This window comes from Pinus tabuliformis, chromosome 6, assembly GCF_031772625.1.
Source record: "Pinus tabuliformis cultivar Carrire ecotype Pingquan chromosome 6, CPIR1, whole genome shotgun sequence".
In the NCBI taxonomy this organism is placed as follows: domain Eukaryota; kingdom Viridiplantae; phylum Streptophyta; class Pinopsida; order Pinales; family Pinaceae; genus Pinus; species Pinus tabuliformis.
The window spans coordinates 1,371,644,213-1,371,662,020 of NC_142292.1; the positions used below are offsets into that span (position 1 = coordinate 1,371,644,213).

The following is a 17,808-nucleotide window of genomic DNA, read 5'->3' on the forward strand; positions in this document are numbered from 1 at the left end:
ATTCCTAGTCAACATATGGACTGTTGAATGGGGTACCTGCAACTTCAACTTTTAAAAATTTTAGTTGTTTAGCAAATCGATCAGACACAATATTGGGAGCATACGATATTGGTTTTCATGAAAAGAGTTGCATTGGTTCAGATCACTGAGATATATCAAATCATATAGGTTTCAATAATTTTTTTAGCACTTTGAATTTTGAGCACTAAACGGGTCCCTTGGATTCACTCCTCCCCATTGGAACATTTTGGACCTCTAAAAGCTCATTTTCAGTCAAAAAGTAGATGAGGGTACAATTCCCTCACCATTCCAACCTCAACCCATTTGGTTTGTTTGTTTTTGTCACTTTGAGCTCTTCATGAATGTACTTCCTTGTTGAATTCTTTATCTTTTTGTCAAAGATAGGACCTTGCTGCAATTCTTCAAGATGTTAGATGAGAAACTTATGCTAATAAATCTGAACATTCTCTCCTCGTCCTTCAATCAAAGAAAACTTATTCAATTTCAAATTCACTCACCTTGAACATTGTTTCCATAAATGATGCTACATGTCTAGCCTTGCACTTGGCTCAACTCTTTACCAAATGTGATCACCATCGCCATGCACCATCCTTCTTCAAAGCTAAAAATTTACGAAAGCCACAAGAAGATGTTTTGAGACCTATGTCCCCTTTGTCAAATAGCCTTTACATTTTCTTTTGACCTCTGCATGCTTTAACACTGACATCTTGTTCACATCAATGTTCAATAATGAAGCATCTTGCTGCAATTGTAGTTCATTTTCTTTACCTGTTTTAGGAGGCAACTAGTTAGACTCCTAAAACATCTTATCACGTGAATTAGAAACCTCAAGGAAATCAGATTTCAAAATTGATTCATATCCTTGAAAGGTTTTACGTTCCTCAACATCTTGGTGCTTGAACATAAACAATGCAAAATTTTGACTAGCATTAACAATCCTTTTCATTTGTCCAGTCATTCACAAGAGATAAACTCTTTTCTTGTTATGTGCTCTAACAATGTACTCAATCCCTTTCCTGATAAAATGATATTTATTCTCATGGTGATGAAAATTATCTCTCATATCATAAAGATATGGACTTCCCAAACAATACCACATATATCAAGTAGAACTACATCAAGTTCAACCTCATCAAGAAAGTTTGCAGGAATGCAAATCTAAGTATGCATTTCTTTGTCACCTGCAATTTTCATTCTCACATACCCAACCTGAAGGATAATTTCAGGATAGATAGGAATGGTTTCTAAATTCATCTTCTTGACAACATCTTCTGAGATAAGATTTCCTTGTGACCACTATCAAAACAATGTATCTATCTTGATATGTTTTGAAATGACTCTAATGTGGAAAAGCTTTTATTCTTGTTTTTCTTATTGAGTATCATTGAGACAATTTGAAGAACTAGTACTTACAATTTCCTTACCTTTCAAACCCATGGTTGTGATATTTGTTTCATCTCTAGAATCGGAACCTAAATCTTGTTTTGTAGTTGCAACAATCTTGTCTGTTCTCCTTGTTATTAAACTTTCTAGGTCTCATTTCAAGATGACGTTTCCATAGTGGGTTCATCATGGCCTTCTTTAGAATAGTGTTTACATGTGATGTTTTCTCCTTCTTCTTAACTGCAACATTCTTCTTATCCCGTCCTTTAATTCCCCTTTTCCTTTTTCACCATACTTGAATGACTTCTCACTAGTTTTGTTAGAACATTTTTCCCTCTTGCCTCTAATAGTTTCCTGTACACAAACTTCATCTAGTTTTGTAGGGTTAAACATTAGAATGGTATGTCTCAAGTAACTATCCATCTTCAAATGTATTTGAGCAAAGTATCTTGAGTACCCAAAACCAAAGCTCTTTTCCTAAATTCTTGAGTATAAGATTGCACATTTTACCTTAGCTTGTCTAAAGTTTTTCCATCTCATAATAGCTTTTTGCATGTATACTAATGGATAAAATTTCCTTCTATTGCAACAACAAAATTATTCCAAGAGGATAAAACCTTTCCATTTTTATTCATGTCTCTTTAGTTTTCTTCCCACCAAATAAGTGTTGCACCTTCCAATCTAAGAGAAGCAATTGAATTTTTGTCTTCAATCCGATGAATCTAATTATCTAATTTCTCAACATCTACCTCCCCATTATACATACGCAATTCAAACTTAATATAAAGATTTAGAAAATGAGTTTTACCATGTCCCTTTGAATAATTTGGAGGTGTTTGTTTTTGTGAAATGGTAGAAGTAGAAGAAGATGAGGATGAGCACGATGGTGGTGAAGGTGGTGGTTTGTCACCATTCCATCCATTCCATTTTGGAGGCTTGTCTCCTTTTACTCCATCACCTTTTGGATTTTTTGAGCTCTCCCCATACAAGCTTGCATTTCTCTCTTCATAAAGAACCTTAACAATTTCAAACATCTCAAAGAATGCTTTTCTGAAAGTTATTTCATCTTCAAACATCCCTTCAGGACGTTCTTCATGTGCCATGATTATTGAAGCTTGAGGTGTGTTTATTCTCCTTAAAATAATTTGATATCTTGGCTCCACAAGTTCTCATTCTCCTCTTTTAAGCTTCAACCTTGTAAGCATCAAAAAAACACTTGCAAACAAATCAAACCTTCACAATAACCTAATTCTATGATACCAAAATGATCTGAATATGTAAAGTTTAAGATTTTTAACAATTTGCAAGTTAAAATTATATGTGTTTTAGGTGGAGGATCAATTTAATAAACACATTAAACAAGTGAATTTAACCTCAATTTATAGCCAAACAGAGACAAAATAAGCATATCTTAAACACATAACACAAAACATGATAAAGGAGTTCACCCCTCTCCTAGGCTACATCTCTTGGTCCAACTTCCAATGCAGGGCCTCTTTCATTAAGTGCTCAAAAGTGTGTTTACATGCTTTTACATTGCTCAAACAAAAAATTGATGTCTCCAATGGATCTAGCATTGTTAAAAACCTCCCATCTGGGTTATTTATGCACCTCATTTGGCCAAAATTGAGTAAGTTGTGCATGTTACAAGTTTTTCCCAAATTCTATGGCTAGTCATCCTACAATTAGACCCAAATCTGGCTTGAGCGTGCCAAACCCGAAACCGGTGCGCAAATAGGGCCTACAATCCTGCTCAATGGGAAAAATTGTGGGACCGCTAATCCACCCATTATGCCCCCAGTCCCAAATTTTTGGTCACATTGGCACATACAACCACATTGGAGGCCAAGATTCTAGGCCTAACTTCTTGCCCTTTGGTTTAGTCGCTCTCTTGGTCACATTGGGTCTCAGTGACCTAGGGCTGGCCTCTTTACTCCACGGGCTCACAGCTCTATGGCTATCATGTGCATTAGGGCTGTCCCCCTTAGGTTATCCCCTCCGCAATTCCGCGTGCGCAGTGTTATGGGGTGCCATGTGACCCTGGGGCTTGCCCCCTCCAACTTTTTGCCTTCAGTCTTGTGTGCTGGACTCATACGGTAATGTCTTGGGTGTGGTGGTTGTGGCTCAGGCTAATTTCTAGCCCCTTGGACCCTTGCCTACAGTCCCATGGGTGTTGGGGTGGCCAGGGGCTAGGGCTTAGCCCAACCCCCTCCCCCAATGGCGCTCTTAGAAAATTTTATATAGCACCCATCCACCATAGTTAATAAGCAATACGTGTGGCATGGTAGTGGAGCACTGTGCTGCCACTTTGGAGGTTTTCTATTTGAATCCCATGGAGGCTCGATTTGGCCATAAACTAAATTTTGTCAAATAAGAGGAGGCCATGTGGCAGCCACCGATTGGCCCACGTGGTTCTCTTGTTGACCTAGTTTGTCATTGATGTCAATATGGAAATATTCTAGATACTAGATGATGATATGAAGCCAAGAGGAAGCAGAACATATCCATGAAGAGACAAGAGGAAGGCCATCAAGGTAGCTAAGCCATAAGTTAGAGGAGTTAACAAAGGAGGCATATCAGAGCAAGAGAGGCATATTGGAAAAGGCAGAAACCATCACGGTATGAAGGTATAAGAGGAGGTCTTTGAAAGACACTGTCAAGCTAGAGGAGCCACATTGGAGCAAGAGGAGCCATATATATATATATATATATATATATAGATGCCAAAAAAGAGCTATAGGAGGTGCCATATATATATGCCATAGAAGAACAGGGCAACAAGAGGAGCAAACAGAGCCATCAGAGGAGCCAAGAGGAGCAGACAGAGCCAATGGAGGAAGTAAACAGGGCTATCGGAGGCCAAAACCCATATATATATGTGTGTGTGTGTGTGTGTGTGTGTGTGTGTGTGTGTGTGTGTGTGTTTAACACTATCAGAGGCCAAAACCCAGATATATGTGCATTTAACACTAACAACGGCAAAAAACCATACATATATGCAAATACACTATCGGAGCGGAAAAGGCAGAGTTTATATAAGTATGCGCAAAATACTCTATTGGACGCAGAAGACTTGGGTGTATTGTAAATATACTATCGGAGGTAGAATTTTTAACGCTATTAGGTCTGTAGAACCCAAATAGCATCACCCTTGTGTATTTACTTGTTTATTGCCGAATGCCTTTTACATAGAGAAATCACGCTAAAAAACCTAGCCAATTCGGGAAAGCGGACTTGAAATTTTATGCACGGGAGTGTTGAGTCCTATCGGGTCTGGCACATATTATCGCATCGCTATAAGGGAGTGGTCTACATTAAGGTCTAGACCTGAACCTTTGTGATTTGTGATTGTCGACATATATCGCATTGGCACTTCGGGAGAGGGAGTTATAATGTGCTAAGTGGCGCATTGCAATCGCCGATAGCGATCAGTGATATCGCATCGGACCTTCGCCAAGGGCAAGCATCGATTGCGATGAATGTTGCAGACCCGATGCAACATTACAATTGAATTAATGCTATATCGTGTCCGCCATGTCGGAAGTGACCATTGAAAGTTATAAAGGGATGGTGTGACATGATGCGACTGCCGATTGCGATTTCACTACGAACCCGATGAAGTATAGATGTGGGAGTAATATTTTTTTGAAGTCCGCCCTTAACGCTTCGCTCATGGTTTTTTATATATTTCCTGTGTATTTAAGCATTTGTATTGTGAGGGGTTTTTAGGAAAAAAGCCTATAATAACTCTCTCGATAGTTTCAGGAGGCTTGGATGATAGTTTAGTAGGCTTAATCAAGCCTATTGTGATTGTGATTGGGATGTGGCACAACTATTAAACAAAATTGTCTCTGTGTATGCCTATTATCATTGGAAAAACAGGCTCTATTACAGCTTGAACACGCAGCAGTTTTGCTTTGTGTGTTCGGTCCTTTCTTATGAATGAACGTGTCCTGTGAATATTGGAACGCTCGAATAGATAGAGGAAACTGAAAGCCGGGAAGCTGAAGAAGCAAGCGAGCGTAGAGGAAATGACAGTGACTGAGGAGGAATCTGATAGGATGAGTGAGCGTTGAGGAAGCCTAAGAGCCAGCGAAAATAGGAAACCGACAGATAGAGGCATGAGGAATGCATAAAAACAATAAAAACAGAGAACAGTGTGTGGTTGTGTTGTTGAAACAGTTGGAGAAAACAGAGGCAGTAGCAAAGGGTCCAGCAGAACAGAAAAAGGGCCGAAGGACCAACAGGATAGGAGACAGTCGAAGGGGAGAAGTAGCCAACAGAGAAACAATCATGCTGAAGCATACACTGTGACAATAAGAAAATATGCTTGAATAGAAAGTTGGTTCTTATGCAAAGCATAGTGCAGCTGATAGTGGACTCACTAAAGCTGTATGGAGACATTATCTGAGGTCATGAAGGCTATTGGAGACTCTGTGTGGGCAGTATAAAGAGTTGTAAAGACTCCTTCATGAGAAGACTGGCTGTCATTGATGCTGTAGCATGGAGACTACAGTGAAGCTGTAAATAGACAGAACTCAGTAATGAAGAGTTCTGAGAGCAGAACATTACTATCAAATGTGCCTTGACAATATTGGGTCGGAACCCTTAGGGCTGGTGCCTCAGAAGTAAGTAGGATTGGAGTCCTTGGGGTTGAAGAAGTAAGAAGGATAGGAGTCCTTGGGGTTGATGCCTCAGAAGTAAGAGGGATTGGAGTCCTTGGATTGGTGCCTTAGAAGTAAGAAGGATAGGTGTCCTTGGAACTGGTATCTCAGGAACTGGAAGGATTGAAGTCCTTGGGAGTTGGTGCTCCTAAGTCCAAGATTGGTGCCTTGGCGAAATAGAGTTGGAGCTCTGGAGGTTGGAGCCTCACAAAAGTCCAAGTTGGTGCTTGGCAATTGATTGCAACCATCTATATATTGTATCTATTTTACTGCAAAGATTATATTAATAAAAGCATTTATTCTTGTTGTTCATCTTGTGTTCTGAATATATATGTTTTAACTGGTAAAACAATAGTCAGAAAAAGAAATATTGATTCACCCCCTCCCCTCTCAGTATTTCCAACAATTGGTATCAGAGCCAGTACCTTCATTCAAAGCCTAACATCTTGAAGGTTGATCTTTAGAACACAAATGGCGAAGTCAAGGAAGAAAGTCTCCAATCCTCCTAAGGATGTGTCTCCCTCTACTACTAAAATAGAAGATAATAAATTTGAGGAGGCTCCAAGGTTCAATGGGAACTTTAATATATGGGAAAAAAGAATGAGGAATTATGTACAAACTCAACGCATTGATATCTGGAAACCAGTGATTTTTGATACCAGGATGGATGAAGAATCCAAGGAGTACAATGCAAAAGAAATAAAGGAAATCTTGAATGGGCTACCTGATTCTATAAAGAACAATCTAGGAAAATATTCATCAGCAAAGGCTATATGGGACAAACTTCATGACCTTCACTCAAAAGGAGAATTGACCATGACCATCAGTCAAGAAGATGATGGAAATCTAAAAGGAAATCTAGAACCCATCATAGAAGCTGAAGATAAGAATGATAACATCAAGGCTAAAGTAGACCTAGAAGATGAAGAGAATGAAAAAGATATTGTATAAGAACTCCTTGCTCAACTTATGACTGCCATGGAAGAGATTAACAATTTGAAAAAGGAAAATGAGGAAATTAAGAAGATAGCACCGGTTGGTGACCAAGAACAAACAAGGAAGAAATTTGATCTCATCAAGCTTCAAGTATAAGAAAGGGATGAAGAGCTTTCCAAGATTAAGAAGGAATTTCATCAAAGAAAAAGAAAGCATCATGAAGAAGTCATATCCATGATAAATCAGTTGAATAAAGCAAAGAATCAAGAAGATACCCTGTCAAGTCAACTTGAACAAAGGCACAAGATCTTGAAGAAACTTGAAGAAGAGATTGGTCAGTACAAGGTAGAGGTCTCCTCTCTCAAGTCTCAACTATAAGAAGCAAGGAAACAAGCACAAGGAGCTAAAAAGACAATGGAAGCATTGGAAGTCATAGAAGGACAGGTTGATGAAGCAAGAAAGGAAAGAAACACCATGATTTGTCAACTAAAAGCAAAGAATGAAGAAATATTCAAAATGAAGTCAGATATCATCTCCCTTAAACTAGAAGCAGATGAAGCTACTCGTATCAAGGAAGAAACTGAGAAACAACTTGCTAAGAAGAATAATGAGTGTGAAGGATTGGAAGAAGAGATTGTCTCCCTTAGAACAAAGGTTGAACGGATGAACAAAATATTGAAGAGCTCTCAAGCCTTGGATGACATGCTCAGCTATCACAGATGTCCATTTGATAAATTAGGTCTTGGGTATGTAGGTGAATCCTCAAACAAGAATGAAAATGCCTTAAACAAAAGGGATGTGAAGAAGCCAGAAAGAAATGGTGATGCTCCCAGTTCCAACAAAGGCAAGGAGAAAAATCAAGGCTACAATAGAAGAAATCCTGCTCCAAGAAGGAATGTAGATGATGTCAAAATGCGAGAGGCAATGGTTATCATCAAAGGATCTCAAGGCAGAAAGGCTTCAGAAGTACATCAAGGAAATCTCCATCTCCCAGGTACCAAAGTTCATTTTTTGGTTATTTTTATTCTTGTACAAACTTTGGTCACATGGAAAAAGACTGTAAAGCATATCATAAATATAGATGTTATGGTCCCCAACCATCTCATAGAGATAGATATTATAGTCCCCAAAAATCTCCAAGAAACAATTTTTCAAGAAGAAATCATGAATTCTTATTCATGAACAATGTAGAATGCTTCAAGTGTCATAACATTGGTCATATGGCACATGACTGTAACTTAACTTGGGCTCTTACACAAGCTAGAACCATGCAAAAGAAGAAAGTTACACAAGTATGGAGAAGAAAGCAAATACAATCCGAAAGTCCCTTGAGCTCTCCAGCCAACAGCATATGTCATTGGCCTGAATTTTGACAATCTAAGCATTAGATGGGAAGACTCTGCCAAAAGAGATGATGCATACAGTTAGGGGGAGCCCGTGATTCTTGATCATTATTGCAGAAGCTATTAGTGAAAAGGGTCCTGATGAAATCCTTGTTGAGCTATATTAACAATCATTCTTTGATGAAGATCATTTCTCAGGAGTACTCCACTGAAGAACATGATCCTATAACCATTCTTTGGTCTGTTGATTAAAGATGCTTTCCACTTAATCTCTAAGTAGTATTTGGAACAATAGAGAATGTCATCTAATACTAGAGAAATAGGGCAAATAATTATGGTGCTGATATTACAGATGCTAAATGTATTGACTCAGGGATTTGATGTGAGAACAGAAATTATGGACACTAATAGAGGCAATCTTCAAACAAACAGATACATCTGGAATGGAGTCTGAAGTAAGAGCAGTTGGCAACATATAACAAACTGAAGCATTGCAAAAAGATGCAAATCAGCAGAATGATTTTAAAAGACAGTCACAGATTGGATATCTAAATCTGCTAGGGAAATAACTTGCTGAGATATGTACAAGAACACAAGGAAAGATGGCTCATAGAAAGGAGAATATTGTGCAGTCAAATATAACTATTGCTAAGACTGGTCATTGAGAAAATATAGCAACGGTAAGGCACAACCTCTCACCACTTCATCCAAATGCAGTGATGTTGAATACTAGATGGCAGTGACTCAAGGAGAAGCACAGAGACACAAAGGAACTCGGATATGAAGAAAGATAACAAGAAAGAAAATTTCAGTGGCATTTTCTCTTGATTCGGACTATGAAGGCCTCTCAATTCTAACTGTGGAGATGACAACATGGATTGAAGCATAAAAAACCTGGACTTGGACACTTGGTGTATGGCTATTTGCAATCTGATTGAAAGCATTGAAGTAGAGCATCTTTAAGCATTGTTGAAGCCATGATAAATGAAAATATGCAAATACGTTACTGGAGTGGAAAATGCAGAGTTTATATAAGTATGCATAGAATACTCTATCGGAGGCGGAAGACTTGGGTGTATTGTAAATACACTATCGGAGGCGGAAGTTTTAACGCTATCGGGTCCGTAGAACCCATATAGCATCACCCCTGTGTATTTACTTGTTTATCGCTGAATGCCTTTTACACAGAGAAATCACGCTAAAACACTTAGCGGATTCGGGAAAGTGGACTTGAAATTTTATGCATGGGAGTGTTGAGTCCTATCAGGTCCGGCACATATTATCGCATCGCTATAAGGGAGTGGTCTACATTAAGGTCTAGACCTGAACCTTTGCGATTTGTGATTGCCGACGTATATCGCATCAGCACTTTGGGAGCGGGAGTTATAAAGTGCTAAGCGGCTCATTGTAGTCACCGATAGTAATCAGCGATATCACATCGGACCTCCACCAAGGGCAAGCGCCGATTGTGATGAATGTTGCGGACCTGATGCAACATTACAATTGAATTAATGCTATATCGTGTGTGCCATGTCAGAAGTGACCATTGCAAGTTATAAAGGGATGGCGCGACATGCTGCAACTGCTGATTGCGATTTCACTGCAGACCCGATGCAGTATACATGCGGGAGTAATATTTTTTTGAAGTCCACCCTTAGCGCTTCGCTCATGGTCTTTCATATATTTCCTTTGTATTTAAGCATTTGTATTGCGTGGGGTTTTTAGGCCAAAAGCCTATAATAGCGCTCCCAATAGTTCAGGAGGCCTGGACGATAGTTCAGTAGGCTGAATCAAGCCGAATACGATTGCGATTGGGACATGGCACGTCAATTAAACAAAACTTTCTCTGTGTATGCCTATTATCATTGGAAAAACGGGGCTGTGTTACAGCTTGAATAGGCAACAGTTTTGCTCTGTGTGTTCAGTCCTCTCTTATGAATGAACGTGTCCAGTGAATATTGGAATTCTTGAATAAACAGAAGAAACCAAAAGCCGGGAAGCCGAAGAAGAAAGTGAGTGCAGAGGAAATGACAGTGACCGAGGAGGAAGCTGATAGGATAAGCGAGCATTGAGGAAGCCTAAGAGCCAGCGAAAAGAGGAAACCGACAGACAGAGGCATGAGGAATGCATAAAAATAAGAAAAACAGAGAAAAGTGTGTGGTTGTGTTGTTGAAACAATTGGAGAAAACAGAGGCAGTAGCAGAGGGTCTAGCAGAACAGAAAAAGGGCCGAAGGACAAACAAGACAGGAGACAGTCGAAGGGAGAAGTAGCCAGCAGAGAAACAGTCATGCTGAAGCATTCACTGTGACAATAAGAACATATGCTTGAACAGAAACCTGGTTCTTATGCACAGATTAGTGCAGCTGACAATGGACTCACTAAATCTCTATGGAGACATTATCTGAGGTCATGAAGGCTATTGGAGACTCTGTGTGGGCAGTATAAAGAGTTGTAAAGACTCCTTCATGAGAAGACTAGCTGCCATTGATTCTATAGCATGGAGACTAAAGTGAAGCTGTAAACAGACAGAACTCAGTAATGAATAGTTTTGAGAGTAGAACATTACTATCAAACGTGCCTTGACAAGATTGGGTCATAACCCTTGGGGCTGGTGCCTCAGAAGTAAGTAGGATTAGAGTCCTTGGGGCTGGTGCCTCAAAAGTAAGAAGGATAAGAGTCCTTGGGGTTGATGCCTCGGAAGTAAGAGGGATTGGAGTCCTTGGATTGGTGACTTAGAAGTAAGAAGGATAGGTGCCCTTGGGACTGGTATCTCAGGAACTGGAAGGATTGAAGTCCTTGGGAGTTGGTGCTCCTAAGTCCAAGATTGGTGCCTTGGCGAAATAGAGTTGGAGTGGAAAATATGCAAATACACTATCGGAGCGGAAATTGCAGATTTTATATAAGTATGTGCAGAATACTCTATCGGAGGTGGAAGACTTGGGTGTATTGTGAATACGCTATCAGAGGCAGAAGTTTTAATGCTATCGGGTTCGTAGAACCCATATAGAATCACCCCTGTGTATTTACTTTTTTATCACGGAATGCCTTTTACACAAAGAAATCACGCTAAAACACTTGGCAGATCTGAGAAAGCGGACTTGAAATTTTATGCACGGGAGTGTTAAGTCATATCAGGTCCGGCACATATTATTGCATCGCTATAAGGGAGTGGTGTACATTAAGGTCTAGACCTGAACCTTTGCGATTTGCGATTGGCGACGTATATTGCATTGGCACTTCGGGAGCAGGAGTTATAAAGTGATAAGCGGCCCATTACAATTGCCGATAGCGATCAATGATATCGCATCGGACCTCTGCCAAGGGCAAGCACTGATTGCGATGAATGTTGCAGACTCGATGAAACATTACAATTGAATTAATGTTGCAACATTACAATTGAATTAATGCTATATCGCATCCACGATGTCGGAAGTGACCATTGTAAGTTATAAAGGGATGGCGTGACATGCTGCTACTGCCGATTGCGATTTCACTGCGAACCCGATGCAGTATAGATGCTGGAGTAATATTTTTTGAAGTCCACCCTTAGTGCTTCGCTCGTGGTTTTTCATATATTTCCTATGTATTTAAGCATGTGTATTGCGCGGGGTTTTTAGGCCAAAAGCCTATAATAATGCTCTTGATGGTTCGGGAGGTCTGGATGATAGTTCAGTAGGCTGAATCAAGTTGATTGCGATTGCGATTGGGACGTGGCACCTCCGTTAAACAAAACTGTCTTTGTGTATGCCTATTATCATTGGAAAAACAGGGCTCTGTTACAGCTTGAACAGGCAGTAGTTTTTCTCTATGTGTTCGGTCCTCTCTTATGAATGACCGTGTCCTGTGAATACTGGAATGTTCGAATAAACAGAGGAAATCGAAATCCAGGAAGCCGAAGAAACAAGCGAGTGTAGAGGAAATGACAGTGATCGAGGAGGAAGCTGATAGGATAAGTGAGCGTTGAGGAAGCCTAAGAGCCAGTGAAAAGAGGAAACTGACAGATAGAGGCATGAGGAATTCATAAAAACAAGAAAAATAGAGAATAGTGTGTGGTTGTGTTGTTGAAATAGTTTGAGAAAACAGAGGCAGTAGCAGAGGGTCCAACAGAACAGAAAAAGGGCCGAAGGACAAACAAGACAGGAGACAGTTGAAGGGGAGAAGTAGCCAGCAAAGAAACAGTCTTGCTGAAGCATTCACTGTGACAATAAGAACATATGCTTGAATAGAAATCTGGTTCTTATGCAGAGCATAGTGCAGCTGACAGTGGACTCACTAAAGCTGTATGGAGACATTATCTGAGGTCATGAAGGCTATTGGAGACTCTATGTGGGCAGTATAAAGAGTTGTAAAGACTCCTTCATAAGAAGAATGGCTGTCATTGATGTTGTAGCATGGAGACTACATTGAAGCTGTAAACAGACAAAACTCAGTAATGAAGAGTTTTGAGAGCAGAACATTACTATCAAATGTGCCTTGATGAGATTGGGTTGGAATCTTTGTGGACGTTGCCTCAGAAGTAAGTAGGATTGGAGTCCTTGGGGCTGGTGCCTCAGAAGTAAGAAGGATAGGAGTCCTTGGGGTTGATGCCTCAAAAGTAAGAGGGATTGGAGTCCTTGGATTGGTGCCTTAGAAGTAAGAAGGATAGGTGTCCTTGGGACTGGTATCTCAGGAACTAGAAGGATTGAAGTCCTTGGGATTTGGTGCTCCTAAGTCCAAGATTGGTGCCTTGGAAAAATAGAGTGGGAGCTCTGGAGGTTGGAGCCTCACAAAAGTCTAATTTGGTGCTTGGAAACTGATTGCAACCATCTATATATTGTATCAATTTTACTGCAAAGATTATATTAATAAAAGCATTTATTCTTGTTGTTCATCTTGTGTTCTGAATATATATGTTTTAGCTGGTAAAACAATAGTCAGAAAAAGAAATACTGATTCAACCCTCCTCTCAGTATTTCCAACATCTCCCTCACTAGTCCAGCACTCAACCAATGAACCAATAAAAACCACCATATACGAGTCAACAAAAATGAGACAAGTGTCATCCAACCATAGGTCCTCATAAACATAGTCACCGTCCTAATCAAATGCCGAGTCCGCATACAAACTGCTGACTGGGTGTACCTGCAACTTCAACTTTTAAAATTTTAGTTGTTTAGAGAATCGATCAGAACATGATATCGGGTGCATATAATATTGGTCGTTAGTGAAACAAGTTGCATTAAATTCAGATCGCCAAGATCTATCCAATCGTACATGTTTTGAGAATTTTTTAGCACTTTGAATTTTGAGCACTAAATTGATCCCTTGGATCACAACCGCACCCATAGGCCTTCTTCTGTGCTATTGGGAGGCTTATAACGGCACCCTTAATCCTTTCTCCCAATGGTTGAGGCTTGGAATATGAGAAAGCTTCTCTGCTCAGATAAAAACTGTACCAACCCCGATTAAAAATCCATTTAATAAAGTTAATAAAAGAAAAATAAGACCAAGGTCATGGGACATGTATTATGTTATCTCAAAATCAGGCCCTGGAAGGTTGCAGACCAGGAAGACTTCAAGTAACTGTTTCAAACCTGCTTTAGGCTGAGGCTTAGCCTCCCCAACCTGAGAGGGCTCTCTCAAAGGATTAAAGGTTTTTTTATTATGATCAGATGGCTAACTCTTGTGAAACAAATAAAAATGAAAATGGTGGAAACACAACTAACAAGTATCCATTGGGCTTATGGAGTCATATATGATTCAGTATTAACAATAGGGTTGGCTTTGCATAGAAGTCAAGGCATTCGAATTTCAACATATGTAGAGCACACCAAACACATAGAAGGCAGTTTATGAGTATATGAAGGAAATTAGAGCACTGCAAGCGATTTCTAAGTAATCACATACTCATAACACTGTAGATAACATGAAAAGACAACAGAAGAAACTCATTACATTGAACTCTTTATGATTCTTGAGAAGCATAAGCTAGGACTGTATTACTAAAAAAGACAGAGTCTTTACATAAGCCAAATATCAGATCTTTTTTTCATAAATTTCCAACCCCTATTACGTTGATCTTTCTCCTATATATAGAGCTCCACTACCTAACTGAGATTCCTCCTCAAGCCTGAGGGGAACTCTAATTCTCCTTATCATGACACCTATTGACATATTAAACTAACTATTAAAAGCAACTTACTACTAATTGACAGCTCTAGAAACCTAAAACAATTAGGATTCTAATTCTACATCATGTTGAACATAGCATTTATTACAATCAAGATTCATTCTCTGACAAGTGGTTTCCTTTAGCTTTGGCCTTGATGGATGTTTAAAGCTCTTTGCTGGCCCTTACTGTCTTATCTCTTCACTGTTGCTGAGAAATAGGAAACTGCCCCTGTTTTTATGCTTTTGGTTTCCTCAAAGATATTCGGAAATAATTAACCATGTTGATCTTCTTGAATTAGTCAACAATCTATTGGAGTGCCACGTCCTTCATGTGCTGTCGACCTTTCCCATGTGTGAAGACAAGACCTCCTCCAAGCTGTTTGACATATCATGAACTGTAGTAACTATGATCACTTTTTAACAAAAATTTTAAAGTTCAATCATATGTTTCCTCCACCTATTTTTCCCTTGTTGAATGTTGACACCTGTTACATGATCCTTTGAAGAAATTCCTTTTTCAAAAATTTTCCCTCGGTCTCTCAAAATTGGTTGACTAAGTTTTAATTATGTAGCTACAGCAGTTTCTAAATTCAAAAGTCTTTCAAGCTTTTAGCATTCAGCATCAGTTATACAGCATGACTTTATGTTGAGATATGTCAGAGAAACAAGACTTCGAGAAATTTGTAGTTGGTGGCAGAAAACGGGGTGATGTGAAGATTGGCTTCTTGGCATCATAAAACAGAGCTTTGGAAACTGAGCTCCAAGAGACAATTTGCGCCAAAAAATGATTTGATTGTCCCTATATCCTCCCAATAATCATTAAAAAGATATGTCTGTACATTGCATTCTTTTGTTGATGTAGGAATAATTTCTGATCCAAAATCATTGGTAGTTGGGTAGAACCTGAGAAGTTTGAGAAGAATGTCTATCTTGAAGACATACACACCCATTGATGCAATGTATGGTTTTTTGTCAGCCTCATTGGGTGACAAATCAAGCACTGTTGTGTCCACTTTCATAGCTTTTAGATCAGCCCCCCTTGGCTTCTTACTAAAATAGAGCACACGACCTCTATCATCAATTTTCATGAGACCAAAATCAGAAGCACGACTGTCATCCATCGAGACACATGAAATTTTGATATCAGCCTCCTTATCAATGTGTTTCTGGTATTTTTGGTGACAAAACAAATTTTCTGGTGATGTTACTGTGCTCTAACATTCTTTGTTGTAGCAATCCATCAGTCCTATCCTGTTTTTCGTGGAAGTTAGGAGGAACAGCTGGTTGTTGCACTACAGATTCTGAGGGACTGCTTGTTACTGTGTAGCCTTGCAGTCCAGAAGAATTTAGTTCCATTTCATTCCCGTGTTGACCACTTCCACTCTTTCGACCATTCATCCCTTGGCAATCTTTGAATATCACTTCATCTTGCAATGTGCTTGGTCCTGTATACAAAGGGACTGGCCTTGCTGAACCATCAGAATGTAAAACCTTTTCATATACAGGTTGAACTGGTTTCACCCTTTGATCAAGTAACGATGTATCAGAATATGCATGACTCAATGCCTGTTGGTGAGATACGTGGTCGTGAGATATCGCCTGCTGACATCCATATTGTTGCTCAATGGAGAATATCTGAGGAGGAATAAATTTTTCAGAGGTTAACTCACGGTAACTAGCTGGAGTTGTGGTAGGATAAAAAAAATTTCCACCTTGATCATTATAGTTGTACACAGCCATTCCATATTGTTGTTGTTTGTGGTTTGGGTTCAATTAGAAGAGTTCCATTGAAGTCTATACTCTTCTTCCAATTGACTGCTGCTTGTAGAAACCTAGCCATATGGTCAAGTTCCTTCTTCAGATCAGTATTCGGCAAAGTTTGATAGCCCTCTCTTCCTTGATCACCTTGACATGTTTGTATAAACTCGATTGTGGATAATTGTATATGCCTTGGAAAACCAAGAGAATTGGTGAAAAATAACATATTTCAAAAGGCACTCGCAGTTTGATTACGAGTATGACAGTGGCCATGAAATTCAGCACACAATACCGGACCTCACACTTTTACAGTGCACAATGAACATGGAGACATGGTTATATTGAATTTAATGAGGAAAAAAAAACCGCTTTTCATTGTTATTTCTCAAACCCTAAACCCTGATAACACATCAGTCCTTGTTCTTAAGCCTCTGGAGTTGCTCGTCCATCCACTGCAGCTGAAGGCGCAAAATTGTAACACAGTATAGAAGCCAATAGAGAACCAGAGACATGACTATAAATAGGGCATTCCTCTCGCTTTTCATCACTGATTTCTGGTGTCGAAGATGTTCTGCGGGACTGCAAAGGGAGCCATCACAAACAGGGCGTACCTCAAATTTCCAGTAGATATCCATCAACAGAAAGAGGCAGAAGGGCACCACAGTCAACAATGGCTTCAACGTGCTCCGGGCCACCGCATTGAGGCCCTTTCCCAGGCGGTCAAATCTGGGCATTGTTAATATTAATAATATTATGGCCTCTGCTGCTGCAGTGTACCCTAAAACAATCCATTCCAGTGCTATATATCAATAAGGAGATTGGTTTCATCACCAACTACAATAAAATCTCCACGAGATTGAACATATAGTGCAAGAATATGACCATGATGGCCACATTCAGATTGCAACTCTCTTGAACCATCATCACGGAGCTCCCATTTGTACAACTGGATCTTTTGATTGATGCCAACAAGAAACTTTCCATTAAATGCATTTATATTGTAAACAGAAGCCTTTGTCTCCTTCTCAGTAACAACTGCAAACATGTGCTAGCACCAAGACACCTAACGACCTAAAACACAGCGGATTCTGATAAATATGACAGCTGGGTGAGATTTGCTATGGATCAACACAAATCCCCGATTTCATAACGCAGTCAGTGCAAAATCGGTGTTTTGCACTACGAAATCACATAGACCTGGTTTCTGCGCTATGAAATCACCTAGACAGTTTCGTAGCGCATATGAACTTTGAAATGAGCTCCAACATATGATATTCATGTGAGATATGAGACCAATGATATATTAAAACAGAAAATTGACCCCAATTGACATACTAACAGGACTCTTAACAAGACTCTAAAACAAGATGAAATGACTAGACCCAAAATTGACACCAACCCTTTGACAAATTTAAAAAATTGATGTTGAGGATTTAAAATATTTTTTCTTGAGTTATAACATATTCCAAGATGAATGTTGGGAAAAAACATAGTGATGGGGATCACTTGTGACTAATAAATGGCTGTGGAAATTGGAAAAGGCATGGAAAAG

General features: G+C 39.5%; 1 protein-coding gene across 1 annotated transcript; it reads right to left on the reverse strand.

Annotated features, from left to right (window-relative positions):
• Positions 1–16,666: 16,666 nt before the first annotated feature.
• LOC149263736 (uncharacterized) lies at positions 16,667–17,301 on the reverse strand. The gene is made up of 2 exons (XM_089390140.1): positions 17,139–17,301; positions 16,667–17,055 (listed from the first exon to the last, which is right to left on the reverse strand). Exons 1-2 carry the CDS (start codon positions 17,299–17,301, stop codon positions 16,667–16,669), a joined length of 552 nt encoding a protein of 183 aa, XP_089246266.1.
• Between the last annotated feature and the right edge of the window lie 507 nt (positions 17,302–17,808).

Coding starts and splice junctions, on each gene's coding strand:
- LOC149263736 (XM_089390140.1), bottom strand. CDS start 17,301: ATGTTTGCAGTTGTTACTGAGAAGGAGACAAAGGCTTCTGTTTACAAT. Junction 17,056..17,138: donor ATCTGAATGTGGCCATCATG/GTCATATTCTTG, acceptor ATTGATATATAG/CACTGGAATGGATTGTTTTA.